Source organism: Poecilia mexicana, unplaced genomic scaffold (genome assembly GCF_051168715.1).
Source record: "Poecilia mexicana isolate PSO_F unplaced genomic scaffold, ASM5116871v1 scaffold_8, whole genome shotgun sequence".
NCBI lineage: Eukaryota > Metazoa > Chordata > Actinopteri > Cyprinodontiformes > Poeciliidae > Poecilia > Poecilia mexicana.
In genome coordinates this window covers 22,540,550-22,562,674 of record NW_028263377.1, presented here as the reverse complement: position 1 = coordinate 22,562,674, position 22,125 = coordinate 22,540,550, and the positions used below count along the sequence as shown (strand labels likewise).

General features: G+C 40.6%; 1 protein-coding gene across 6 annotated transcripts in view; it reads right to left on the bottom strand.

The window, feature by feature from the left end:
* arhgap23a (Rho GTPase activating protein 23a) overlaps nucleotides 1-22,125 on the bottom strand; it is an 81,575-nt gene that overhangs the window by 5,939 nt on the left and 53,511 nt on the right. For 3 of the 6 annotated variants that reach the window (XM_088007706.1, XM_088007705.1, XM_015004790.2), the window contains exons 4-22: nucleotides 21,263-21,355; nucleotides 20,484-20,562; nucleotides 20,079-20,133; nucleotides 16,176-17,787; nucleotides 11,872-12,027; nucleotides 10,433-10,499; nucleotides 10,293-10,332; nucleotides 9,540-9,677; nucleotides 9,154-9,462; nucleotides 8,996-9,057; nucleotides 8,368-8,486; nucleotides 7,318-7,436; nucleotides 7,067-7,219; nucleotides 5,960-6,038; nucleotides 5,784-5,857; nucleotides 5,602-5,691; nucleotides 5,374-5,499; nucleotides 4,758-4,799; nucleotides 2,615-2,708 (exon numbers count right to left, since the gene is read on the bottom strand). In XM_088007706.1, the coding sequence (XP_087863832.1) occupies nucleotides 2,615-2,708; nucleotides 4,758-4,799; nucleotides 5,374-5,499; nucleotides 5,602-5,691; nucleotides 5,784-5,857; nucleotides 5,960-6,038; nucleotides 7,067-7,219; nucleotides 7,318-7,436; nucleotides 8,368-8,486; nucleotides 8,996-9,057; nucleotides 9,154-9,462; nucleotides 9,540-9,677; nucleotides 10,293-10,332; nucleotides 10,433-10,499; nucleotides 11,872-12,027; nucleotides 16,176-17,787; nucleotides 20,079-20,133; nucleotides 20,484-20,562; nucleotides 21,263-21,355 (3,507 nt within the window). Of the gene's footprint in view, nucleotides 1-2,614; nucleotides 2,709-4,757; nucleotides 4,800-5,373; nucleotides 5,500-5,601; nucleotides 5,692-5,783; nucleotides 5,858-5,959; nucleotides 6,039-7,066; nucleotides 7,220-7,317; nucleotides 7,437-8,367; nucleotides 8,487-8,995; nucleotides 9,058-9,153; nucleotides 9,463-9,539; nucleotides 9,678-10,292; nucleotides 10,333-10,432; nucleotides 10,539-11,871; nucleotides 12,028-16,175; nucleotides 17,788-18,242; nucleotides 18,752-20,078; nucleotides 20,134-20,483; nucleotides 20,563-21,262; nucleotides 21,356-22,125 lie in introns of those variants that run through there. The other 3 variants (XM_015004792.2, XM_015004796.2, XM_088007707.1) reach the window with 3 other exon arrangements.

The following is a 22,125-nucleotide window of genomic DNA, read 5'->3' as shown; positions in this document are numbered from 1 at the left end:
AACCCCCTCTAGAATACTAATAACAGCCTATTTTAATAGTTCAAAATCCAAATGTACCTTAATATACATGATGGAAACAATCCTAGAACTATTGCAAAACTTAATATTCTTGGTTTTTCTTATCTCGGCTCTTGGGGAAACAGCCAATCAGCACCCAGGATAATAAATGCTGCTCCCGGATTGGTTGCTTTGCAAATGCCAGCCGACAGCATGTCAAGCAGCATCGCACCTAGATATTTTAGCTTCCCATTCTGTATTTTCTTCCAAATATGTTTGTTACGCTCCACAGAACAATCTGCAAATTGGCGACTTTTATGGTTAATAATTTGGAATTACGTTTCATAAGAATATATGAATTCACAAATAAACTGAATAGAAATGGGTCTAAAAGAGTTACTATATTTTATCAATTGAAATGTTGACATTTATTAAGCAATACTTACAATATATTATATAATTACTGTCATACACCACTTTTAAAAGCCATTATATAAATGCATGATAATTATTTTATCATAATAAGAATTTTGATTTATCGTTGTCATGATAAATTCCAGTTAATGATGCTTGAAAAAACCCCAAAGGTGTTAGGACTGTTCAAATTGTTAGTTTTTCTATTTTGTCCATTTACTTGTTCAATTAGAGTAAGTAAATATTGAAAATATGATTAAATCCACTTACTGTTGCAGATTAGTGATGCAAATCACACTTCTTTATGTGATTAATGTCCTAAAGAAACATATTAAAAATTGATTTTGTCCTTCAAAAGCAATATTTGTATGTCATATGCATACAGTTCAAAAAGAAGATATAAATAGTTGTTATGGTCGGTTTTATTGTTATCAAATAGTGCCACAAAATATTGTGCTCACCCCTTGTTCGCACTACCAAAAAGGAGCCATTTATTTGTCAAATAAAACAATTGCTGTTAGCCCTGCGGCTCTTTTTCAGGTGCAAGCAGGAAGGTTTGGATCACAGTCGCCATTCGGGAGCTTCACACAATTTCCTGGAAGTGAATTACGACTCAAACTTTGATATGGCACATGGGAAACAGCAAAACCTAGAGTCCCATAAGAGTCTCTAGTGAGGTTAGAGGAACCTGATGATTGGGGCCACATTGATTTGAAAAAAAAAAAAAAAAAAAGCCTGGAGGATGAGTGGAGCGCTGTGCTCTGCAGTCAGAGTGAGCTGCCCCTCAGAAGCTTTAAGTTTCCATTATAAATGCGCACAAAATTTTGTCAATATTTCCCTAATGTCGGAAAACACAATTTTCTAATTAAATAAACACAATTAAGATAACATGTGAATAAGTCATTTAAAAACATGCTACACCACCAATCTCCTACCTCTTCTTCATTGGTTGAGCTAGTGGCAACATTTAGTTGTTGATTATGTTACTTGTGGGATGAGAAAAAAAAAGTGTTTCTATTGCAGTTTTGCAAAATAAACCAATTTCGATACGTCCAAATCCTCATCCTAGGATCAAAATTGATCGAAAACAAAGTTTTTTTTATTGTCATGTTTCTATTAAAGCTGCAGTATACCACTTCATGTTGTGACAGCGTAATACGAGTCACATAATTTGTGAAAAGATGGAGCTCCTCTGCCTTCTCCCTGAGCTACTATTGCTGATCCGGTCAAAAATAACCAATCAGAACCAGGAGGAGGTTCTTAGCGCTGTCAATCATTTCATGTACTCACTGCTAAATGTGCTAATGGTGGAAAAACACCTGATAGTTACAGGAAAACAGTTTATCTGCCATCATGCTAACAAGTCTTAGCATTCAGTACAGGCTGTGCTATCAGGAGGATGATTGACAGCGCTAAGACCCGCCTCCTGGATCTGATTGGTTGTTTCTAGTTAGCACTGGGAGAACACAGAGGAGCTGGATTTTTTCACAGGTAATCTGTCTCATACCATTCTGTCACCACATGGTGACAATTTCAACAAATATGTTAAAAGATTTTTTTTTAAATTAAAGTTACATACTGCAGTTTTAAGCAAATTTATTTTCAAAATAGCCAATGGAAATGCAGCTGGTTGCAAGTGAACACTCTGAGTCAGAAACAGCAGCAGCTTTAGCAGGCATCAAGTCACTCATTAGTCAAACTGGAATGACACTGAAGTGGCAGGGTTTTTATTTTAAAGAGACCTCAATCTGACAGTGACAGGGGGGACGCCAACTTCCAGGGGAAATGGAGACCATGGAGACACAAGTCGTCACCACCAATAACACACTCGCTCAACACACACACACACACACACACACACACACACACACACACACACACACACACACTGCCAGGGGAGTTCCCGTCCTACCGCAGTGGCTGCTCCACAGGCTCAGCTAAGAGAAGGAAATGCAGAAACGCACAGAGAGAAAGTGATAGATGAGCAACATGGAAGGAAAAAAAAGAGATCAGCAAAAAGGAGAGAAGTGTAGGCATGCTGTCAAACACAGAGACACTTTGATCTAAGGATTCGGTTCTCATGCTGCGTTCCAGTTCTGGTCGGAAAGTTGGACATTCCAGTTTCAATTATTTTTTATAGTCTCTTTTCGTAATGTAACAAAAAGGGGAAGGAAAAGCAGCATTAGATTCAAACGATTCTCACCTGAAGCCTCGCCGAGCAGAGCGGTCCTGCCGATGTTGGACAGAAGGTGGTCGATGTTGGGGGCGGGTTGGACGTCCTCTGTGTCCACTGGTGTCTGGGGAGACATGAAGAAGGATATTAACTTTACAAGGTAGAAATCTAGAGTAAAAACACAACTCTCTATTCATAAAGTAGGATTTTCTTTAAGTCAATAAAACTCAGGATCTGAGACTCCAAAGCCAGGGGGTGAAGTGTGCTCGTCAATAATTTACTAGAGACTTTTAGTCATTATTTATAGCAACTGCTGCACTTGGAATATGCTACATTTGGAATTAAAATAAATGTTTCTGTGAGGACCCCACTAAGGGACAAGGGTGTAAAGAAAATGGATGGATGGATGAATGGATGGATGGATGGATGGATGGATGATGGATGGATGGTTTCTGTGAGGATAAAAACAAACTGCAAGGAGGAGCTTTATTGCTGAATGTTTTATTAGACGTGCAACACATTTTTTATAATGATGCCGTCCGGATTCATTTCCTTGTCTGATATATGAATTTTGTATGCTCCTTGAAGAACATCTGAATATTAGCATCAGGTTGATGCTCACCAGATGCTAATAGAGGGTGGATTTATAATCTACCCAGGATTGCATGGAGTCATGGAGACTTTTGTTTACAACATAAAATCTTCCAGATTGTCCCAGTATACACTACATTTTACTTTTTAAAGTACTGATTCTAACACAGTTCTTTACCTGGACTGCTGACTGTGTATCTCTGTTTTTTTTTATCTTCTTTTAGCTTGTAAAGATTGGGCTCATGCAGTAGGTTAAGCTTTAACAGAAGCCCAGTTTTGTTGTCCCAAACTGTGTATCCACAAATGTAATTTGCCTAAATGAATGTCACATAGTGGGACTTATCCACAGTCCCAGCTTAAAATAAAAAAGTGGTGTTTAACAGTTTAGTTTCTCTTTTATTGTTTATATTTAGATGATGCAATTCTCCTTTTAATCAGTTACAGAAAAGGTGTCACTGCTCTGATAATCAACACAACCTCATCTAATCTCAAGTTAATTTAGAAATTACAGATAAAAACAATCAGACTAAACTGATATACCGCTGAACTTGTCCTCCCCGTGTAATTATTTACTGCACAGGTGGTAAAATCTACATGAACCTTTGTGCTTATGACTGCTCTAAAAGTTGGAGTCGGGTGTCTTCTAACCTGGAGCTTAGGAGATTTTTGGTGAAGTAAAACTGAAGTAAAGCAAAAATGTTGACCTAAACTAACATGAGAGCTTTAACCAGAGGCTTGTGGTAACTCTGGAGGAAGTGCAGAGATCCACCACTCATGTGGGAGAATCTGTTGAATGCAGAGATGATGGAAAACTAGATTTTTGCTAGAGAAAAAAAAAAGAAAAAAGGCGGCAAAAGACTTAAGACAGAGACGAAGATTCACCTTCCAGCAGAGCAACGATTGTAAAGACTCAGCAAAGGCAGCGTCTGAACTTGTTTCCTCTGAACCAATCTTGGTTCAGAGGAAACAAGTTCAGACTTAAATCTAGTTGCAAAATGGTGGCAAAACTTGAAAATTGCTGCAGATTTTTAAGAAGAATGAGCAGCAACTAGTAGAAGTAGATGTTAGAGACATGAGAGATCTGCAGCTGTAATGGAAAAAAGAGGAGATTCACAGAGGGAGAAAAATGTGAACATTTAGTTTTGAAAAAAAAAAAGCAATTTTTTCCTCCACTTTACAGGAATGTACTACTTTGTGTTGATCTATAACATAAAATTCAAATGAAATCTATTAAAGTGTGTCGTTCTAACATGACAATGTGGAAATGTTAAAAGGTTTCAATACATTTGCAAGGAACTCCAGTCTTTGTTTTGACTATTTTAATATAAGTACTTTTAATGTTTTATATTTGTATTTTTATTGGTAATTAACCAGTTTTGTTTCCCTACCACTTTAATACCAATGTTACCCCTTGCAGATCAACAAAAGCTCTGAAACTTATAAATTAAACAAGACCTAAATGGAAATTGCATTTATTATAGGAAAACTGAACATTTAGGGAAGGCATTTTACATTTAATAAACATTGTAGCCTTTTGCACACAGCACTCTGTAGATATGAATGCCACAACTGGAAAACCTACCTTCTCATCCTTGTCGAGCTCGTCTGTGAAAAACCAGATGCACTAAAACAGCAACAGAGAAAAAAACGTTCAGTATTACAAACGTACAAGCCTTAAAGGTGTAGTAGTTTTATAAAAATATATGCTTTTTACATATTTGTTAAAATTATCATTATGTTGTGACTGTATAAAGTAAGACAGATAATTTGTGAAAAAGAAATCCTCCAATCAGAGCCAGGAGGCGGGTCTTAGCGCTGTCAATCACCGTCTTCCTTTCTCTTTTCTAAGCTACAGCTGGTTCACCACATCATACCCTTCCAGCAATGCTAAGGCTAGTTAGCATGGCCACAGATGACGGCAGATAAATTGATTTTCTGTAACGGTGAGTTGTTTTTCCTCCATCAGTACATTAAGCGCCTCATACAGGAGGTTGATTGACATCTCTAGGATCTTATTGGTCGCTGGAACCAATGCATTTTTGCAAACCACAACAAAAACAATGGAGGGAGGTGGAAGAGCTCAATTTTTTTCCACAGATTTCCTCTCTTATTACATGGTCACAACTTGATGACATGGAAAAAAACATATTTTCTAAAAGTTACATAGTGCAGTTTTAACTTGTGTGTGTTTCTCTCACATGTTGGACGAGCGTCTCAACGATCTTGTAGCGGTCGGGCATGTGGGTGACCATGTCTTTCATGTTGTCCTCAGAGGTTCGAACCAACGTAGGCCCAAACACCAGAGCCAAGTTACGAGGCTCCATCTGAACGCACCAGGAGGCGGGAAAAAAGAAAAACAACAACATTTGAGCACAAAGGCCTCTGAAATGGCGCGCGTGATGATTTCAAAACGGCTTTCGACACACCTTGTTTTTGTCGGCGTGGTCTGCAACCGTCTTCAAGTGGCTGATCAGGAATTTCAGAGTGTGATAATAATGATCTGGAAGATCTCGGATCTGCAACAAAACAACAAACACGGGAACCCGTTGAACCAGCCAGGTCGGTAAACTTCCCTGAAATTCCTGGGAGATTAAAAGCGAAGACGAACCAGTTTCTTCATGGTCTTCAGTCGCTCCGATGGGTTTTCCATCCGATTGGCATCAATGAAGTCGTTGTACTTGTCTGTTTAGACGTTGGACAGATTAAAGCAAGTGAGTTGGATGATCTGATAACATTTGCAAGAATGGCATCCATGCAGGCTTGTTGGAACATGTGTGGACTCACCGTTGGTAAAGAGAGGCTCTGGAAGCTTCCTGAAGAAGGACTTGAGTAAACTACTAACAACGTTGAGGTCCTGCCACTTCTAAAGACAACAACACACAACAAACATCAAAGTATTTCATCTTCTGACCCTGAGATTCAAGTTTCTCGTTCATTCAGGATTTCTGCACATTTTACTTGGATAAATTTAAAACTGAACAGACTCCAGGTTTTCCACATTTTTTTCCAAATGTAAAATACTAAAGTTTACTTGACATTTATCACAGATATTTCTATAGTTAGAAGACTTTAAATATGGAACCTGGAAAAAACAGAAACTGGAGGGAGGAAGAGCAAAGGGAAATAAGGAAAAACAAGAAAAGAAGGGGAAAAGTAAAGCTACAGGGGAGGAAGCAAGGAAGGTTATAAGGAAGAAATGGAGGAAGGAAATCACAAGGATGCAAAATAAGGAGGGAAAGAAAGAATGAAAAAAGCAAACTAGAAAGAAAAGACAACACAGAAAGAAAGAAAAAGGAAAGAAACAAGGAAAGAGAAAAAAAATTCGATAAAGGAAAGAAGGAAGGACACAATGAAGAAATGGAGGAAGGAATTCACAAAGACAAAAGAAGGACAGAAAGAAAAAATAAAGAAAAAAGGTCAATATATAGGAAGAAAGAAAGAATAAAAAAGAAAAGAAACAAGGAAAGGAGAAAAATATATAAAAAGGGAAAAAAGAAAGAAAGGAAGGAGACAGAATAAGCAAAGGAAGAACAAAACAAAGAAACTGAAGGAGGAAATGAGGGACACAATGAAGGAAAGGCAGAAAGGATACAACAAATGAATTAATAAGGAAAATAAAATGCAAGGATGAAGGGAGGTAGGACACAAGAAATAAAGGACGGGCAGATTAAAGAACGAAAGAAAAGAGGTGAGGCACAAGGATAGAAGTACAGAAGGAGGAAAGGGAAAGAGGGAAGGAAGGACACAACGTCTAGACAACAGGATACATAATTAAGTCTGAAAATATCTTCTCCATATTTTTTACATATTTCTACAGACCTGGAAAATACAATGAATTTTCCAGCTTCTCCATGTTGAAGCTTAATCCTCTGTCTGCATCTGTTTCCTCACCTCTTCTGCAGGGTTGATGTCCACGCCCTTATTGAGCTGTTCCTGAAGCAGCGAGACTATGGCGTTGTTCCCGGGAACCCGGTAGATCCCGGTGTATTCCAGGCCCATCTCCTCCACCAAACCACAGCAGAACTCAATGATCATCGGGACAAACTGAGAGGGAAGGCGCAAAACAAACAGAATGCAGTCTGAGGTACGAAAAGGGGAAAATAAACTGCATTTAGACACAGAATGAGTTACGAGCGGCTCACCTTGTTGTTGATGCCAGGCTGACATTCCTCCAGTCTCACACCAAACGCTTTGGGTCCGGCTTTCTTTGACTTCTTCATGATGTTGATTCCCCAGGGAGACTTCGGAGGGCTGCTCTCGTCTGGACACATTGTTTTAAGATTAACCGATTAGAAGCTCATAAAGTATGGTGCAAAGTTTTTAAAACAAACCAAATTTCTTGACATTTTTCATCTAAGAAGCCAGACTTTCTTGCTATCTTTTAAAGAAGTCTTGATCAATAGTTTTTCTGACTTTTTGAATTTTTTTCATCGATTTCAGTCAACTTTAGGTTCGATTGATTTAATTTTTGCTTGGCAAACTCGTGTGAAACATCCCCTGGAGTAAAGTGATAAACGTGTGTTTGGTCTCATACAGAATCCAAAATGTTTATTAGGAGCAGAGCCAGATTAGCAGAGAGACAGATAGAATGGAAACAAATTAACATAATAATATTACTGGAGATTTACTAATTAAATTTGCTTGCATTTGATGCATTCAGTGTTTTTCTTGCAGCAGAAATTTCATGTTATAGTGTTGAACATAGGGCTTTAATCACTGCATTTTCAATGAAAATGTTTACTTTTATTTTTGGAACGTGAACCCAGCTTTGCTATTGTAAGATATAATGTGTAATTCAAAAAAAAAAAAAAAAGGCGGAGATGTTGCACTGCAAGAATTTTTTAGCCTAGTTTCTTGCGCAAATATCTTAGTACACTTGAAATAAGACAAAACTAACTTACAAACAACCTTTTAACAAGAAGTAGGAACTTGCTTTAAGTAAATAATTCCTGAAAATTGATTTGAAAAAGAACTAGCAAAACAATACCTTTTTCCCATGTTATATATGAAATAATCTGCCAGTGGAGCTAATAATGTTTCATGAATATTAAAGATTTATTGACTGAAAACTGGCCAGTAGCTATAATGAAAATGAGGAAGTAAGCTGAGGAAAATTCAGCACTGAAGAATAAAATCTTCTCGAATCCATTGGATGTAGCTGCAGCGCCACTTCCTGTTTCTGCCAGACTGACCTTTGCCGTCCTGTTTTGGGGAGCGCGGCGCTCCGGCTGTGTTTTCCGTCTTATTGAGCAGGAACGGAGGCATCATGCGGTGCATCCGGGGAGACGAATCTGGCTTACTTGATGTTGGACTTAAGAGGGAGACAGAGACACAAAACACAAACTTATGAAGATGTATATCTGCTGATAGACACCACATTTATGACATTCTGAACAAAACCAAAAGGATGCGACTCTTTGAACATGATGAAACTTGAGTTTTTTGTGGCGATATGTCCTTTTAAATCATGATTTTTCACTGCAGTTTCTGTTTTACTTCATAGTGAAACTTGACTAACCAATGACTAATCACTGATTATGTCAGACACTAGAGATTTCAAAATAAATTAATGAGATAAATGCAGCAGCACGGCATTTTATTAAAAGTTTTGTGCTTTTCTGCAGTGACAACTATTTAGAAAGATCTTTCCTCTGAAACTTTCTAAAAATCTGCGAAATGTTGTGAAAAGCAATGCAAATTTTAACAACACACCCAAAGCTGTTTATTCCAGCCAAGCATTTTCACAAGTACTCCAATTTGGCAACACTGTCTGTCTCTCAGCTTCAACTCCAGAGCAGAAACTGTTCTCAGATGACTCACCTTTGTTTTCTGTAATCATTGAGCTTCTTATTGATGAGAGCCTGTCTGGAGGATCCGAGCTCCTGCAGAAAACAAACATGAGCGGGCGATATTTCCCATAAGTCAGAACAAATAAAGGACAGAGCAGATGTAAATCTGACAGCGGCGTGCCCTCTGACCTCGCTGTCCATCTTGTTGCTCTCTCTGATGACCTTTATCCACTCCAGCATGTCCTCCCTGTCCTCCGCCTGCAGCAGGTACTCGCAGAAGTCCTGGGTGGTCAGCCGCAGGGCGTGCTTGCGCTTGGTCTCGCTGTACGCGATGTCCACCAGGCAGCCCCGGATGCTGATTGGCTGCTCGTCCTCGGCCCCGCCTTCGATCGAGGCGCCGCGGAGCACCGCCTCCCGCTTGTCTTTGTAGAGGAACAGCGACTGGGACTGAAGGACAGAGTACACCCTCTTCCACGGCCGAATCCCGCTGCCGACTTTCTGCGATTCGGAGAGGATGTGACATGAGTGATTCCTGCGACGGCCTTCCCAAAAATAATCCCAACTCTGCTGCCCACCTTTCCCTTCTCGGTGAGGATTTGCTTGAATTGCAGCCATCCTTCCCGCCGTATGTTGCTGTAATTGATGTTTCCCAGTTCGGAGGTGGAGTGGCGCTTGGAGCGAACCTCATCCGCTGTCGCAAGGATGTCCAGAGACTGAAACGCAGACAGAACATCAAGATTTTATTCTCATTTTATGGTGTGTTGAAACGTATCTAGCAACTTGATAAAATGGGTTTTTGTAATCCTCAGAAACTTCTGTCCTGAAGCTCTTTATTGTATGTATTTTGTTTTTATCAGTTTCAATTTTTTTTTTGTATTTGGGAAATTTTCTCTGTTTTTCTTTTTCTTTTTTAAGAATAAGTGGAATCCTAAGCAGGTTATTTGATTTTTAAAATATCAAAATATGGAAAGTTGATATTAATAATATGAAAGTAACGCAAGTATTTTGCTATAATAAAGACATAATAAAATAAGAAAAAAAAGTAAAAAAAAAAAAATCCTGACAGTTACATTGATAACAAACAAACAAAATAATGAGAAAAATGTCGATAATTTCAGTTTTTTAAACACAAATTATCTTTTAAAAGTCTGATTAATTGTAAGAACAATGGATAGATTTAAGAATTATCAGAATAATTGTTAATAGCATCTGCTTTTTTTTTTTTAAAGAGTGATTTTAACACAAATGGAAAAATAAAAATGAGCAGATGCCAATCACATAGACCTCTTGCAACTACAAAATAATAAATGTAAATATAGAGAACTCACCCCATCTCCGAAGAAACTCTTCACTCTTTTTGGAAGCCTTCTGTAAAGCCAATAAAAAAACAACAAAGACAAGGTTAAATAAAAAAAACAAATACATTTGTATGAAGTTGTCCTTATTCTTCCCACCTCCCTATACTTACGAGGCCCGTTCCTCCCTGAACGTGTTGAGTCCTTCATCGCATGACTTGGATCGCTCCGTGGTGATGGCTAGAACATAGGAGGAACGGCGACTGGATTTAATACTGCCTGCTCGGCGCAAGGGTGAATCAGTGGAGAGATGGAGATGAAGAAAGGAGAAATAAAAAGACAGAGAGAAAGAGAGACAGAATGTTGATGTAATGCCGATCACCCGAAAAAAAAAAAGACGGCACTGGATTAGGAGACGGGGGACGGTGATGTGGGAGGTTGAGGGTTTGAAAACGGGGAGTGACGTGGAGGAGATCGGCTGGGGACGTGAACTAGAACAGTGGGTTAGATTTAAGGCTTTCCCTGGACTTCTTCTGCACCACTGGCATGCACTGTCAACACAAACCGGCATGCATTTGTGAAATTCAGCTAAAGAACAGCACCATGCAACCTGGATTGATCTAGATCGGACATGTAGGTTTGTCTGGCAGCATGCAGAGCTGGAATACTACCGTCAAAACACAAATTACACATGCAAAGATTTTCTAGCACTGCTAAAAACTTCATCTTGTCAAAGACTTTTTATCTTTTCTTAAGCTCTGAACATGAGATTCAAAACTATTTCTAATAAAACCTTTAACCTGTGAATTTAGCTATTAATTCATTATTTGTTGATAATCTCTTTAAACAAACAGTGGAGAAAATAGTACAACTAACAATCCTGACAATAAGAATATTTTTTGGAGGTTTTAAACGTCGTTAATCGGAATTTATCGTGATAACGATAAATAGAAATTCTTATCATGACAAGAAATTTATCACGATAAACGATACAATTAAAGCCCACTGCTAATTATGAGGTAATTAATTGCCCTAACTGCCAAATATTCGTACTTTTTCTTATATTATAAAGTAAATAATCATCACTTTATGGACAGCTAATTAGTTACGTAGAGGTGGGTTATATGGAAAAGGTTTATCGTAATATTTTGTTGTTCTACAAATTTATTGGTATTTACTGACACTTTCATCGAATAAACAGTGGAGAAAATAGTAAAACTACCAATGCGGACATTTTTGAGGGGTTTAAATATCATTAATTGGAATTTATCGTCACAACAATAAATCAAAATTATTATCGTGAGAAGAAATTTATCATGATAAATTATGAGGTATTACAATATTAATTATGAGGTAATTAACTGCCAAGTATTCTTACTTTTTCTTAAATAGTAAAGTAAATAATCCTCAAAAAAACTTGAAAAGAGAAATTAAAGCAGCGTAGAAAGCAATAGGAGACTAAAAACAAAACCCTACATCTGAACGTAAAATCTCACACATGCTTTGGAAATCCATCGCTGGAATCAGAAGCCACGACTAAAAATCTAATTTCCTGCTTCATGCTTTGGCAAAGACTAGAGCGACAAGGGGGACGAGGAGGAGTCCCACTCACTGCAGTCGTGTGAGAAGAGCCTATTGAAGGGGAAGGTGAAGGTGGGGGACGCGGGGCTGGTGCCCACGGGGGGCGCTGAACTCATGCCGCTGGACACGACAGAGGAGGCCGGCACGTGGCGGGCACGCAAATCAGCGCCCGGGCTGGTTGGCTCGTCTGTGGGAGGCAGGGAGGGAAAGGAGGGAGGCAAAGATGGAGGTTTGAAAGAGAGGTTGGACAAGGATAAAGGGACAGGATTAGGTGTTAGAGAAAAGAGTCAAAGAGGAAAAAAACCAGAAATGCAGGGGTTAGATTGGGAAAGGTGAGGATAGGTTTTAAGAGGACCACGAGAAGCCCAGTAAGTCAAGACGCTGAACAAGAAAATAATTTTACAGTCTCAATTTCCACAGCAATAAGTGTGAAGGCAAAACCGTTTTGGACATCTTTACATCAGACTAGGACTGGGCAATAAATCAACAACAGCAGAAAATACGTCTGATAAAACATTCAATCATTTCACTGAACTCCAATCCAGAACCGCACGGCATTCTGGGGGATGTAGGCAGAGGAAAGACTTTTTTTGCCGCTCAACCTCTCACGGTTAGCTAAGCAAGGCTGGTGGAATCTAACTAACTCACTCACTCACTCTTTGGTTACCTAGCAACTCACTCACTTGCTTTGGTTGCCAAGCAGCAACTTGCTGAGTAACTTGTGCAGCAGCAGTTTAAGATTTTGCCACTGTGCCTCATAACTGCTTAAAAACAAGCAAAAACAGCGAGGAGTGAAAGGAGAAAACAAGAACATCTCCAGAGGAAACTGTAGTGAACATACTTCAGATATTTAAAACAAAAGACTAATGAATAATTACCGATATGGACGTAATGTGTTTTTCAGCCATATCACTCTGGACTACAGACAGACATGAAACCAGTAACTGAAGCCGTTTCCCAAGCTATAGAAAGACTTTCACAAAGTAAAACCTGCCTCAGCCTCTCCAGAGTGTCTAAACATACCTTTAACCTGAACACAGAGGGAAAACTCCCACACAGATGGAGTGAAATATGCAAATATCTAAGAGATAAAACAGTACCTGTGTCGTCTGCTGCCATAGGGAAAGCTACTCAGGAGCTAGCAGAGGCAGGTAGGTGAAAGGACCTAATGGCTGCAGGTTTCAGTTCTTTATAAAAGTCTACGGCATTGTGGGATATTACACCATACAGGCAAACGAGGTTAAAAGTCAAGGAAGAAATGCAGTTTTTGAGGGCGGATATATATAAATATTTTCTTTTCTCTGTCACCATATGAAGGAAGATTCTTTCCTCAGCAAAATAAGGTATAAATCATGTCGAATAGGTTCAAATATTTCAGAGTCTCCGCTCGCTTAGAGGGATATGAAACCTTAACACACACATGCACACACACATACGTTTCCACTTCCTCAGAGGTAGAAAGGACGGATCCTAGCCTGATATTTGCATAAGATCAGCAGCGTTTTAAAGCTGTGCAGAGCGGAGACAGCAGAGAGCAGCACCACCACAAGCACACTATGCAGACATCTCACGTGGATTCCTTTAGTATCACTCCAACTATTTAATTTCACAACTTGAAATAAAATAGTCGTAGCAGTAATTCTAATTACTTTCCTTTGTCTATAGCACATTCCTTCCTGAGCAGATTGAGAGTGCAGAATGAGACGGAAAACATTCCCAGTCTGGGATGAGGAATCTGCCAAATCCAGAAATAGTCAGTCTGTGGGTTTAACAAAGCCGGTCATTAGAAAGCCGACCACAGAGAGACAGCGGCAGGCCGGCAGAGGGAAGCAAAATCCTGTCCCACAGCATGTTTTATCTCCACACTACATCCCACAACATGTGTCGGGGGCAACAACAATCGATCAGGGGTGAAGGGAAAGGAAACGCTATGAGATGCAATGCGATATAATAGGTTATATGTGTGCAATCACAACTTTTACCGTAATATACGGAATCCACAAGAGACAAGAGAGTGAGAGCCTTCTTATTGAGGTTTTTAAAACAAAAATCTGGAAAAGGTTTAGGAAAAAACTGGAATATTTTGCTTGAAAGTCCCAAAAATTAACAATACCCCCCAAAAAAGGTGTAAGATACAATTTCCCACCAAACTGAATAACTTCAGGTAAGGATGAGTGAAAATTCTTAAAACTAAGTTATATATCACAGCGACATAATCACAACTAAACATTTTAGGAAAAAAATCAATTTAATCTGAGCACATTAAGTAAGAGGAGAAAAATAATCCACGATTAAATTAATTGTTATTACAAAATTACTGGCACCTAGAACAGATAATCTTTTATTATTTGATCAAAAAAGGTTTTGCATTGATTTGCCAGCATATTTTTGATCAGTAACCTCCTAAAAGAACCCATAAGGACCCGTTTTCATGTCCTCGTATTTAGACAAACTCCATCAAGCCCACAGCATCACAAGTCCTCCACCGTACTGAATAGTAGCTTTGAGGTGCTTTCTAACATCTAACATTGTTTAAGAGTTTGTAAAGTTCAATCTTAGTCTCATTTGACAAAAAAGCACATGGTTCCTAATAGTCCTAATAAAGATGAACAAACTCCTCATAAAAGGCTTATAAAAATAGTTAGCACGTAGATATTATCTACTGGTTGTTGGAGACTTTTTGTTGGGTTTCTTTAACAAGCAGCTATTGTTCCCTTAAAAGAAGGAAACAGCTGGAATCCTTATCCAGCCTAGTAAACAGTAACCAGGTCTTTGTGTAACACCATATTTATTCCCCAAGGAAATTAAATTGACAGATTACTCATGAAAAATCCCCAGCATAAATTAAAATTGTCTTATTTTGAGGGTTTAATGTGGGCACCAATAGTTTCATGACAAGTATTTTGCTCAGTCATTGAAAGTAATCAGATTAATGTTCTTCGGGGAGATTAAGCTGCTGGAAGACAAAATGGAGTCATTTTGAAAGGTTTTATGGTTGTGGAGGCGGCTGTAAGGAGTCCAGTCTACGGTCATATGGAAGGCGCCCCATAGAGCCGACCCATCATATACCAGAGCAGCACAAAGGCAGCATTGAAAGCAGGATATAAGTGGAAGTGCCTCCCCAAGAAGAGTAACAAACACCACACAGTGAAGATTCAATTTGTCACAAAACATGTCTAAAATATTTAATCTAAGTTTCAGAATCTTGATAAAAAAAAAAATGTCACGAAAGCATATTTTCCCTCAGGCACAGCCGAGTCTTTGTGCTCACTATCTTTAAAACAACAAGAAACCCGGCAGTGTATGAAAAAGAAGCAAGATCCCAAACAGTCCCAGATCATATCAGCGTCCAGATCAGGAGATGAAGGCAGAAGGAGAGAAGAGAAAATGTCTCGTCTTTGGGGAGAAACTAGCCTAGTTTCAGTTTATGGCTATTAAACAAGTCCCGGCTTGCAGCTCTTGCTGCTCGGTTTCATTTAAATCAGGTGAAGCTGCGAGGCAAGAATGCAGTCACATGTTCAATGGATTCCCTCAAGATACTGACTCTCTAAGGCAGAGCGCAGCCTGGCACAAATATCTACCATCACAACACGTAGTCAGTCGATCTGAATCTGTTCTGCACCTGTTTGACTCATGCCCTGATGGAAGCGACAGAGGCAAGCCTCGTTTCTGCTACCGCAAATTAATTTGCGTTAAGAGTTAATGGCTGCTGTTCGTGCCAAGCGATAGAAACCAACTCGAAGCCTGCAGGGCGGCTTTACTCTCACTCTTTACCAAAGAAAACACAAGCTTGGGCATGACAGCAGCCTAACCTGCAGCGTGCGTCCAGCCACAACCAAACAAGATCAAGGAAATCCAGGTCGATCCAATTTGGAAAACAGCGGGATTTTAAAAGATACAAAAACGAAGGATGCAAGCTATCAATTAATGAGTTAATCTAAAGTCAATTGATCTCATCAATCAAGTAATGATTAATTCATAAGTAGCCATTTTCTTAAAAACCTGAGTTTTTCCACCTATATCAATTTTTCATAATATGCTGAATTAAAACATTTTGTAACACCTGATACTGTCAAACATGGCTTGGCTTAAGGATCACCAGCAGGGCCCTCTGCTGGATGGAGGCCAAACTATAACACTAAAAGAAGGTCTAAGTGGACGTTATTCGTTAATCGGATGGAACTAATTTTAATCTAGCAAACCACTGATTGAAAGTTTGATTAATTGTTGGCATCCGTAACCAAACACAAACTTACAAACACATACAGCATGGCAGCTTCTGAGCAAACACTGGGTTATGTGTATAAAAAGAAAAAAGAGCAGAGATGAACTCACCTATGAATGGGATGGAGGCCAGGGAGTCGTCATCTAAAGAAAGGGGAGCAAGGTTGCCATTTGCTTTGCGAGGGGCCACATCTTCAGTAGAGCCAGAGTGAACATTTGTGTCTTTGGGATCTGGAGAAAACAATGAGGGTTCTAGTTCGTCCATAGTCATGCCGTAGTGAGGGTGTCTGTTGGCGTTTCTCCGCCCAGTAGGGGGTTTCTGCCTCAACACCACTTCCGGTGTTTGCTCCGCTATCTCTGCCTGCCCCTCCACTGCCCCTCGTTCCCTCTCGTGGTTTGTCGGCCTGTATGCCCTGTCCTGGGATTCTGGAGAGACCGAAACGAGGGGTGTAGAGGCAGAGGCAATGAGAGGTGCTGACGATCCCTCTGGGGGACCGCTTTTGGGGGCTGGGTTCCAGTTCAAATGGGGGCCAGAGTACGACGGGTCCCTGAAAGACTGAGCTTGCTGCAGGATGCGGCCTGTCTTGCGGTAAAAAGATGGGCTGTAGCTGCGATATCCCACCTGCTGCTCGTCCATGCTCTGCCCTGTAGGAAGCCGCCTGCTCTGGAGAACGGGCTGCTGAGCCTGGGAGTGGGTCTGGTTGTGGCTTTGGGGGTGGTGTTTAGACTGTGACGGTCGAGGCACTGAAGGAGCTTGCGCCACGACGGTGTGGCACCTTGGTCTTGGGTAGGCGTCAGTCCTGTGGGGTGGCTGTGAAGCCTGTTGGGGCCACGGCTGCCTCTCAGACCGAGACGGAACCAGTCCAGCTGATGCTCGGTCCAACATCTCCAACGAGCGACCATGGCGATCGTACTGGGCCAGCAGATTTTCAGAGCGAGTCCGGGTGTAGTCAGAGCGGCCCCTGTCGTGTCCTGCCTCCCAGTCTCCGGCGGACCAATAGGGCTCACCCTGAGGTCCTTGCCCTGACTGCTGCAGTAGGAAGAGGGTATCCTGCGAGGCGCTGTGTGGCCAGCCACCTGCCCTCTGCTGCTGCCTTCTGTGCTCGCTGAGCCGGTCTTGAGAGTAGCTGCGGTGGCGGGTTTGCATGCTGCGTCCCGAGCGCTCGGGTTGCTGGCTGTAGTACCAGTCGGAGAGAGCCTGCTGGCAGCGATCGCTGCGGCTGGTGCGGACTGGAGCCATCGGCGGACTGGTCCAGGCTGTGCTGGACTTGCGAGGCTGTGCTTGGGACCCGGCACTCTGGTGGTTGGGGTAGTGGACTTGCAGGGGGCTGGATAGAAGACCTCCAGATGAGGAAGACGAAGAGTAGGAGCGCCTCCTGGTCTGACCCTGAGGTTGCTGGCTGGTCATACCGTACTGGATTTCCTCTGTGCGGTGCGCTGGACTGCTGTGACCCCCTCCACCTGGCTCACCTGCCCGGCCCTCCTGCCAGCTGGCTGGGCTGGCCACGCCGGATCTGTTATCTAAGGGCGACGAAGGGCTTGAAGACCCTGCCCAGCAACTCCAGTTATCCAGCTGGTTCTGGCCCATGGGGGAGCAAAGCGGGGCTCCAGGATGGGGGGCAGTCCTGGTGCGTGGGTAACAGAGGGGAGGCGGTGGCGGGAGGTTCTCGGCTCCCCCGGCAAAGGGTTCGTTCCCGGTCAAGTAAGCATCTTGTGAGTATGCCTGGAGGAGAAAAAAAGCATGAGTGGATGAATAAGTGTTTCGGCTTGATGACTAAAACCATAAGCTCTGAGTCATCAAGCAAAAAAACTGCTCCAAATTTCAAATTTCAGACACTTTATGCTTGAAGACAGTAGACTGCTTCAACATACTCTTTATTTTGTTTAGAAGTTTTATCATCTCTCAAGACAAACACATATCCACTAAAGAAATGCACCCGATCCCCAGAGGAAAAGGAAGAAAACACACCACACAGCAGTTTGCTGCACTGACTCGTACATACAGCATTTTCTCTGAGCTTCAAGCTTAAAAGGCAACTCTTTAGTAATTTACGCAGAAATGTTTTCCACTCCCCAAAAACTTGATCACATTGTGCTCTTCAACATCATCCTAAAAATTATAAGACAGTTTAACAGAAAGTCAAAACCCAAACCACAGACGGTGGGAAAAAAACACACCGACAATCCTTACAAGACACTCCTGCTGCTTAAAAAGGTGTCCGTCATATTTCACCAAATCCTTATTAATAAAATCCTTTTTGCTTCTTTTCCTTGACGGCTTCCTGTCTGATGATCGGCTTGTTTTCTCCTCACTGAAATCCGTCTAGATTCCCCCTCCTCACCCCTCTGGTTCTCGGACTTACTCCACCCTGTGGGAGTGCGGAAGGAGGCGCAGCTCCAGTGATGTCATGACAGGAATGCAGGAGATACACCAGCGAGAGGAGGAATGTGAGGTCAGAGGAGTGGGTTTAAAATGTAAAAGAGAGGCTAAATGCTTTTTTTTAGGTCAAGATCTCACTGTTGGCGCTATTCTCTGGGGAAGCATATGAAGTGTTTCTAAGAGACGTTGCTCAAATGTGGCTCAGTGTGTCGAAACGTTGCTGCAGGTCGGTGGGAGGGGCAACAGCCGATGCATGTCGGATCATGCAAACGAGAACGGAACAACCTGTGGAGCGACAAAAATGTGTTGCTGCATTTCTTGGGTGTGTGTAAATGAGCGCAAAGGAGCGGTTTTGTTCTAGACCTCGACAGTTGATACACAGGCAGACTTTAATGGACGATGTAATTGGAAAACAGAGCAGAGCCTTGTGAGTCACTCGCAGCATTCTTCAGCAGTGAGCCGATGAACCGACTTTGAAGATAAGCACCCAAACAACGTTACAACACTGACCTAAAATAGGAAGCATGGAAGTATATTAAGCTTCTTTCTGGCTTTGTGGTTAGAAAATCTTACAGCATTCAAAGAAGCGTAAAAGGCCTTCAAATTATTTCATCTATAAAGGAAGAAGAAAACGTGTATAAAGACATTAGGACAGTACTCCTACTGCCATTATTACTCTGAACAATATAAGCGCCACTCAGCCATAAAATGTCCCGGTATTTCAACAAGTTGATGTCCCATAACAAGGTAGATATTTGGTAGAGAAACCAAATATCAGCAGCACAGCATCACAGATCCTCCACCGTACTTTACAGTCAGCATGAGCTGCTTTCACTTCACAGTCTTCGGGTGTCACCACTCCTGATAGTCCAGTAGACTTGGTTCGATTGGGGAGCAAAACTGCAACATTTGTTACATTTTCACACTACACTGTGTCAAACGATTCAAACTAATTGAAAGACCTGTTCACCCCCTCGCCTGTGGTGGAGCTGCACTGAGAACCATCGAAGGAAACAACACAAAGACGACACGAGCGCAACCTCTTTCTTTGCAAAACATAAACAAAAATACGGCACTGTCAGATTTTAGTGGTTGTAAGATTTCTCTTTTGTCTTTGGTAAAAGACCAGGAAAACTCTCATGTTTGTTTTGGTTGTATTTACCCAGAATGCAATGCACTATAGACCACTTTGTGCTTTCAGAGCGATCTCAGGTCCATTTGGCATTCAAATACGCTTTCAAACCACACCGGAGTTCACTTCAACTGAACTAAGAGTTTTTTGGTTCACACCTCCCCAAACAAACTTAATATTTAAACATACTTGAGCTGGATTAAACTGAACTAAACAGGACTGGTGGAAATGCACCGTTAATCTCATATGAACAGAGAAATCCCAGTTGTGTTCAGCAAACCCTGCATGCATGGGAAACAGGAAATAATTAGAATTTCCCCTTGATTAGTTGTATCCATTATGTAAGAACTGCTCAGGATGCCAATCACAATGAAGACAATCACTTTAAACACTGGATCTCTTCCCAAACTAAAAATCCATTTAAAGTAACTTGGAGTATGGTACAGCAAAAAAGACTTTCACAAATTTTCACCAGGAGTGGTGGTGCAAAAATCATACTTACCAGCTGAAGCACATCTTCATCTTTTGGCATGATGGAGAGCTCCAACACACTCTCGCTGTGAACGACAAAAACGGGGAAAATCAACGAAATATACTTTATATAGTTAAGATACAAGATCTTCACTTTATTTCACTGGGGTACACAAGTTAAAATTTTGCTAATTGTGTGACTAAGCTGCCTTCCTCAAGTTGCTTTGGGTAGATTTTAGTGTGAAAAATAAACTGCTGAATGAGGGTCCAATTTTATAATTTGGTCTTAAGTTAAACACATCGTCTCTAACAAAACAATTTCTTAGATTAGCAATGCATCACATTTTTACATCATTTTTTACAGCATCATATGTATGCATCCAAAATGCATAAGTGACGAGAAGTGAGACATTTTTGTGATCTCAGGTGATCTTACCTGTTCTGGATGAGAGCGATCACCTGCGAGTAAGTCTTTCCAAGAACGCTCTCTCCATTTACCTTCACCAAACGATCCCCTGCAGAAAAAGACAACATGCCGTCGTGTCACAACCAGCAGGTTAGGCAGCAAGGTCCTAGTCTGTAAAACTTCAGAGCAGGTGGGAAAGACAGGAAAAACAGGCGACGCTGTGCAGGAACTAATTTCCCTGTGAGGTCGAGGCACGGATCAAAACAGGAAATGTGAAGGTGAAAGAAAAAATGTTGTATTTCTGTGTTTAACTTCAACAGAAACAGATTCATGCAGGCAAAACATTCAGCTGATGATCTTTACTTAGACTCAGAGGACAGAGAGGTGTAAACACATATACAATGTTAACATGTTCCTCTTTTTAAATGCCACTAAAAAAGCAAATCAATAAAAATAAATTAATCTGCAGTTTCATCAGCAGAAGCTGGAAATCAGGTCAGCAACTGGGGAAAAATTGAAGAGGAGTTTGTGCAAATGCATACAGTGTTTTATTGTGTGTGTGTGTGTGTGTGTTTGCATAAGTTTGAGTAAATAGCATGTGACTGGAAACGTGCACAGATGGGACTGCTACTCTGCTGAGGCAGCAAGAAAAAACTTTAACAGCTCTGTCATTTTCATTGCATCAGTTAAAATAAATCTTGTTTTCATCAAGCTTTCGTCTAACTTCTTCACAGTTCGGATGCAACATTACGGTAAACTGCACACGTCAACACATTTCAAGACTAAATGTGGAGGCTTGTCCCTTTTACCTGTGCACAAACCCGCCTTGTGGGCCGGACCCTTTTCTCTCACATTCTTCACAAATATGGTGTCCATCGGCTCCAGTCGCTCTTTCTGAAACCCTGCATCGCGAATAAAACTCAAGATTAGGGGCTGCACTTGTTAAACAGTAAACGGTGACATGTTTTCCTGAGGATTTCATTCATTTAGGGAACCTGTTGGAAATGACATGTGGGGAGCTTACAGCTAGAAAAAAAAATCCCTTTGGAAAGTTTCCGTGTTCTGATGAAGTATCTGTTCCCATCCATCTATGCAAATATAACACACAAGATAAATCCAGCACAAGTCAGCTGACCTGCTGCATGTTATTACAGACTGAACTGTTTTCATTTAAGTCGGTGTAGTACATTTCCTTGTTTGTTTTTCACAAAGCGACTTAAAAGCTGGGGTGTGCTATGTAAATATTAATAATTCAGTTGGAAGCCCAAAGAACTGACAGTTTTAATTTTAAATCCTGACATGAAGATGAAATTTAAGATTCACCATGATAAGGCAAAACCGCTTTATTTCTAAAATAAATGGACATATTTTCAGAATATATATCTATCTAAATAATATTAATAAAAGTGATTAATTAATTTATTATTTCATTTATTTACAGTTTTAAATAAACATGTCACATCTTGATATGAACAAAAGTTTCAAATGAACAGGAGTAGTTGGAAAAAATATTAGAGTCAAACGTAAAAGTAAATTTGTTACAACTGAGCATTAAACAACCATATATATTTAAACACAAAACAGGCAATATATATATTAAAAAAATAACAAAACACACAATAATACTGGTGCATTTTTAAACAAATAAATACACTTAGCATTTTTTATGAAA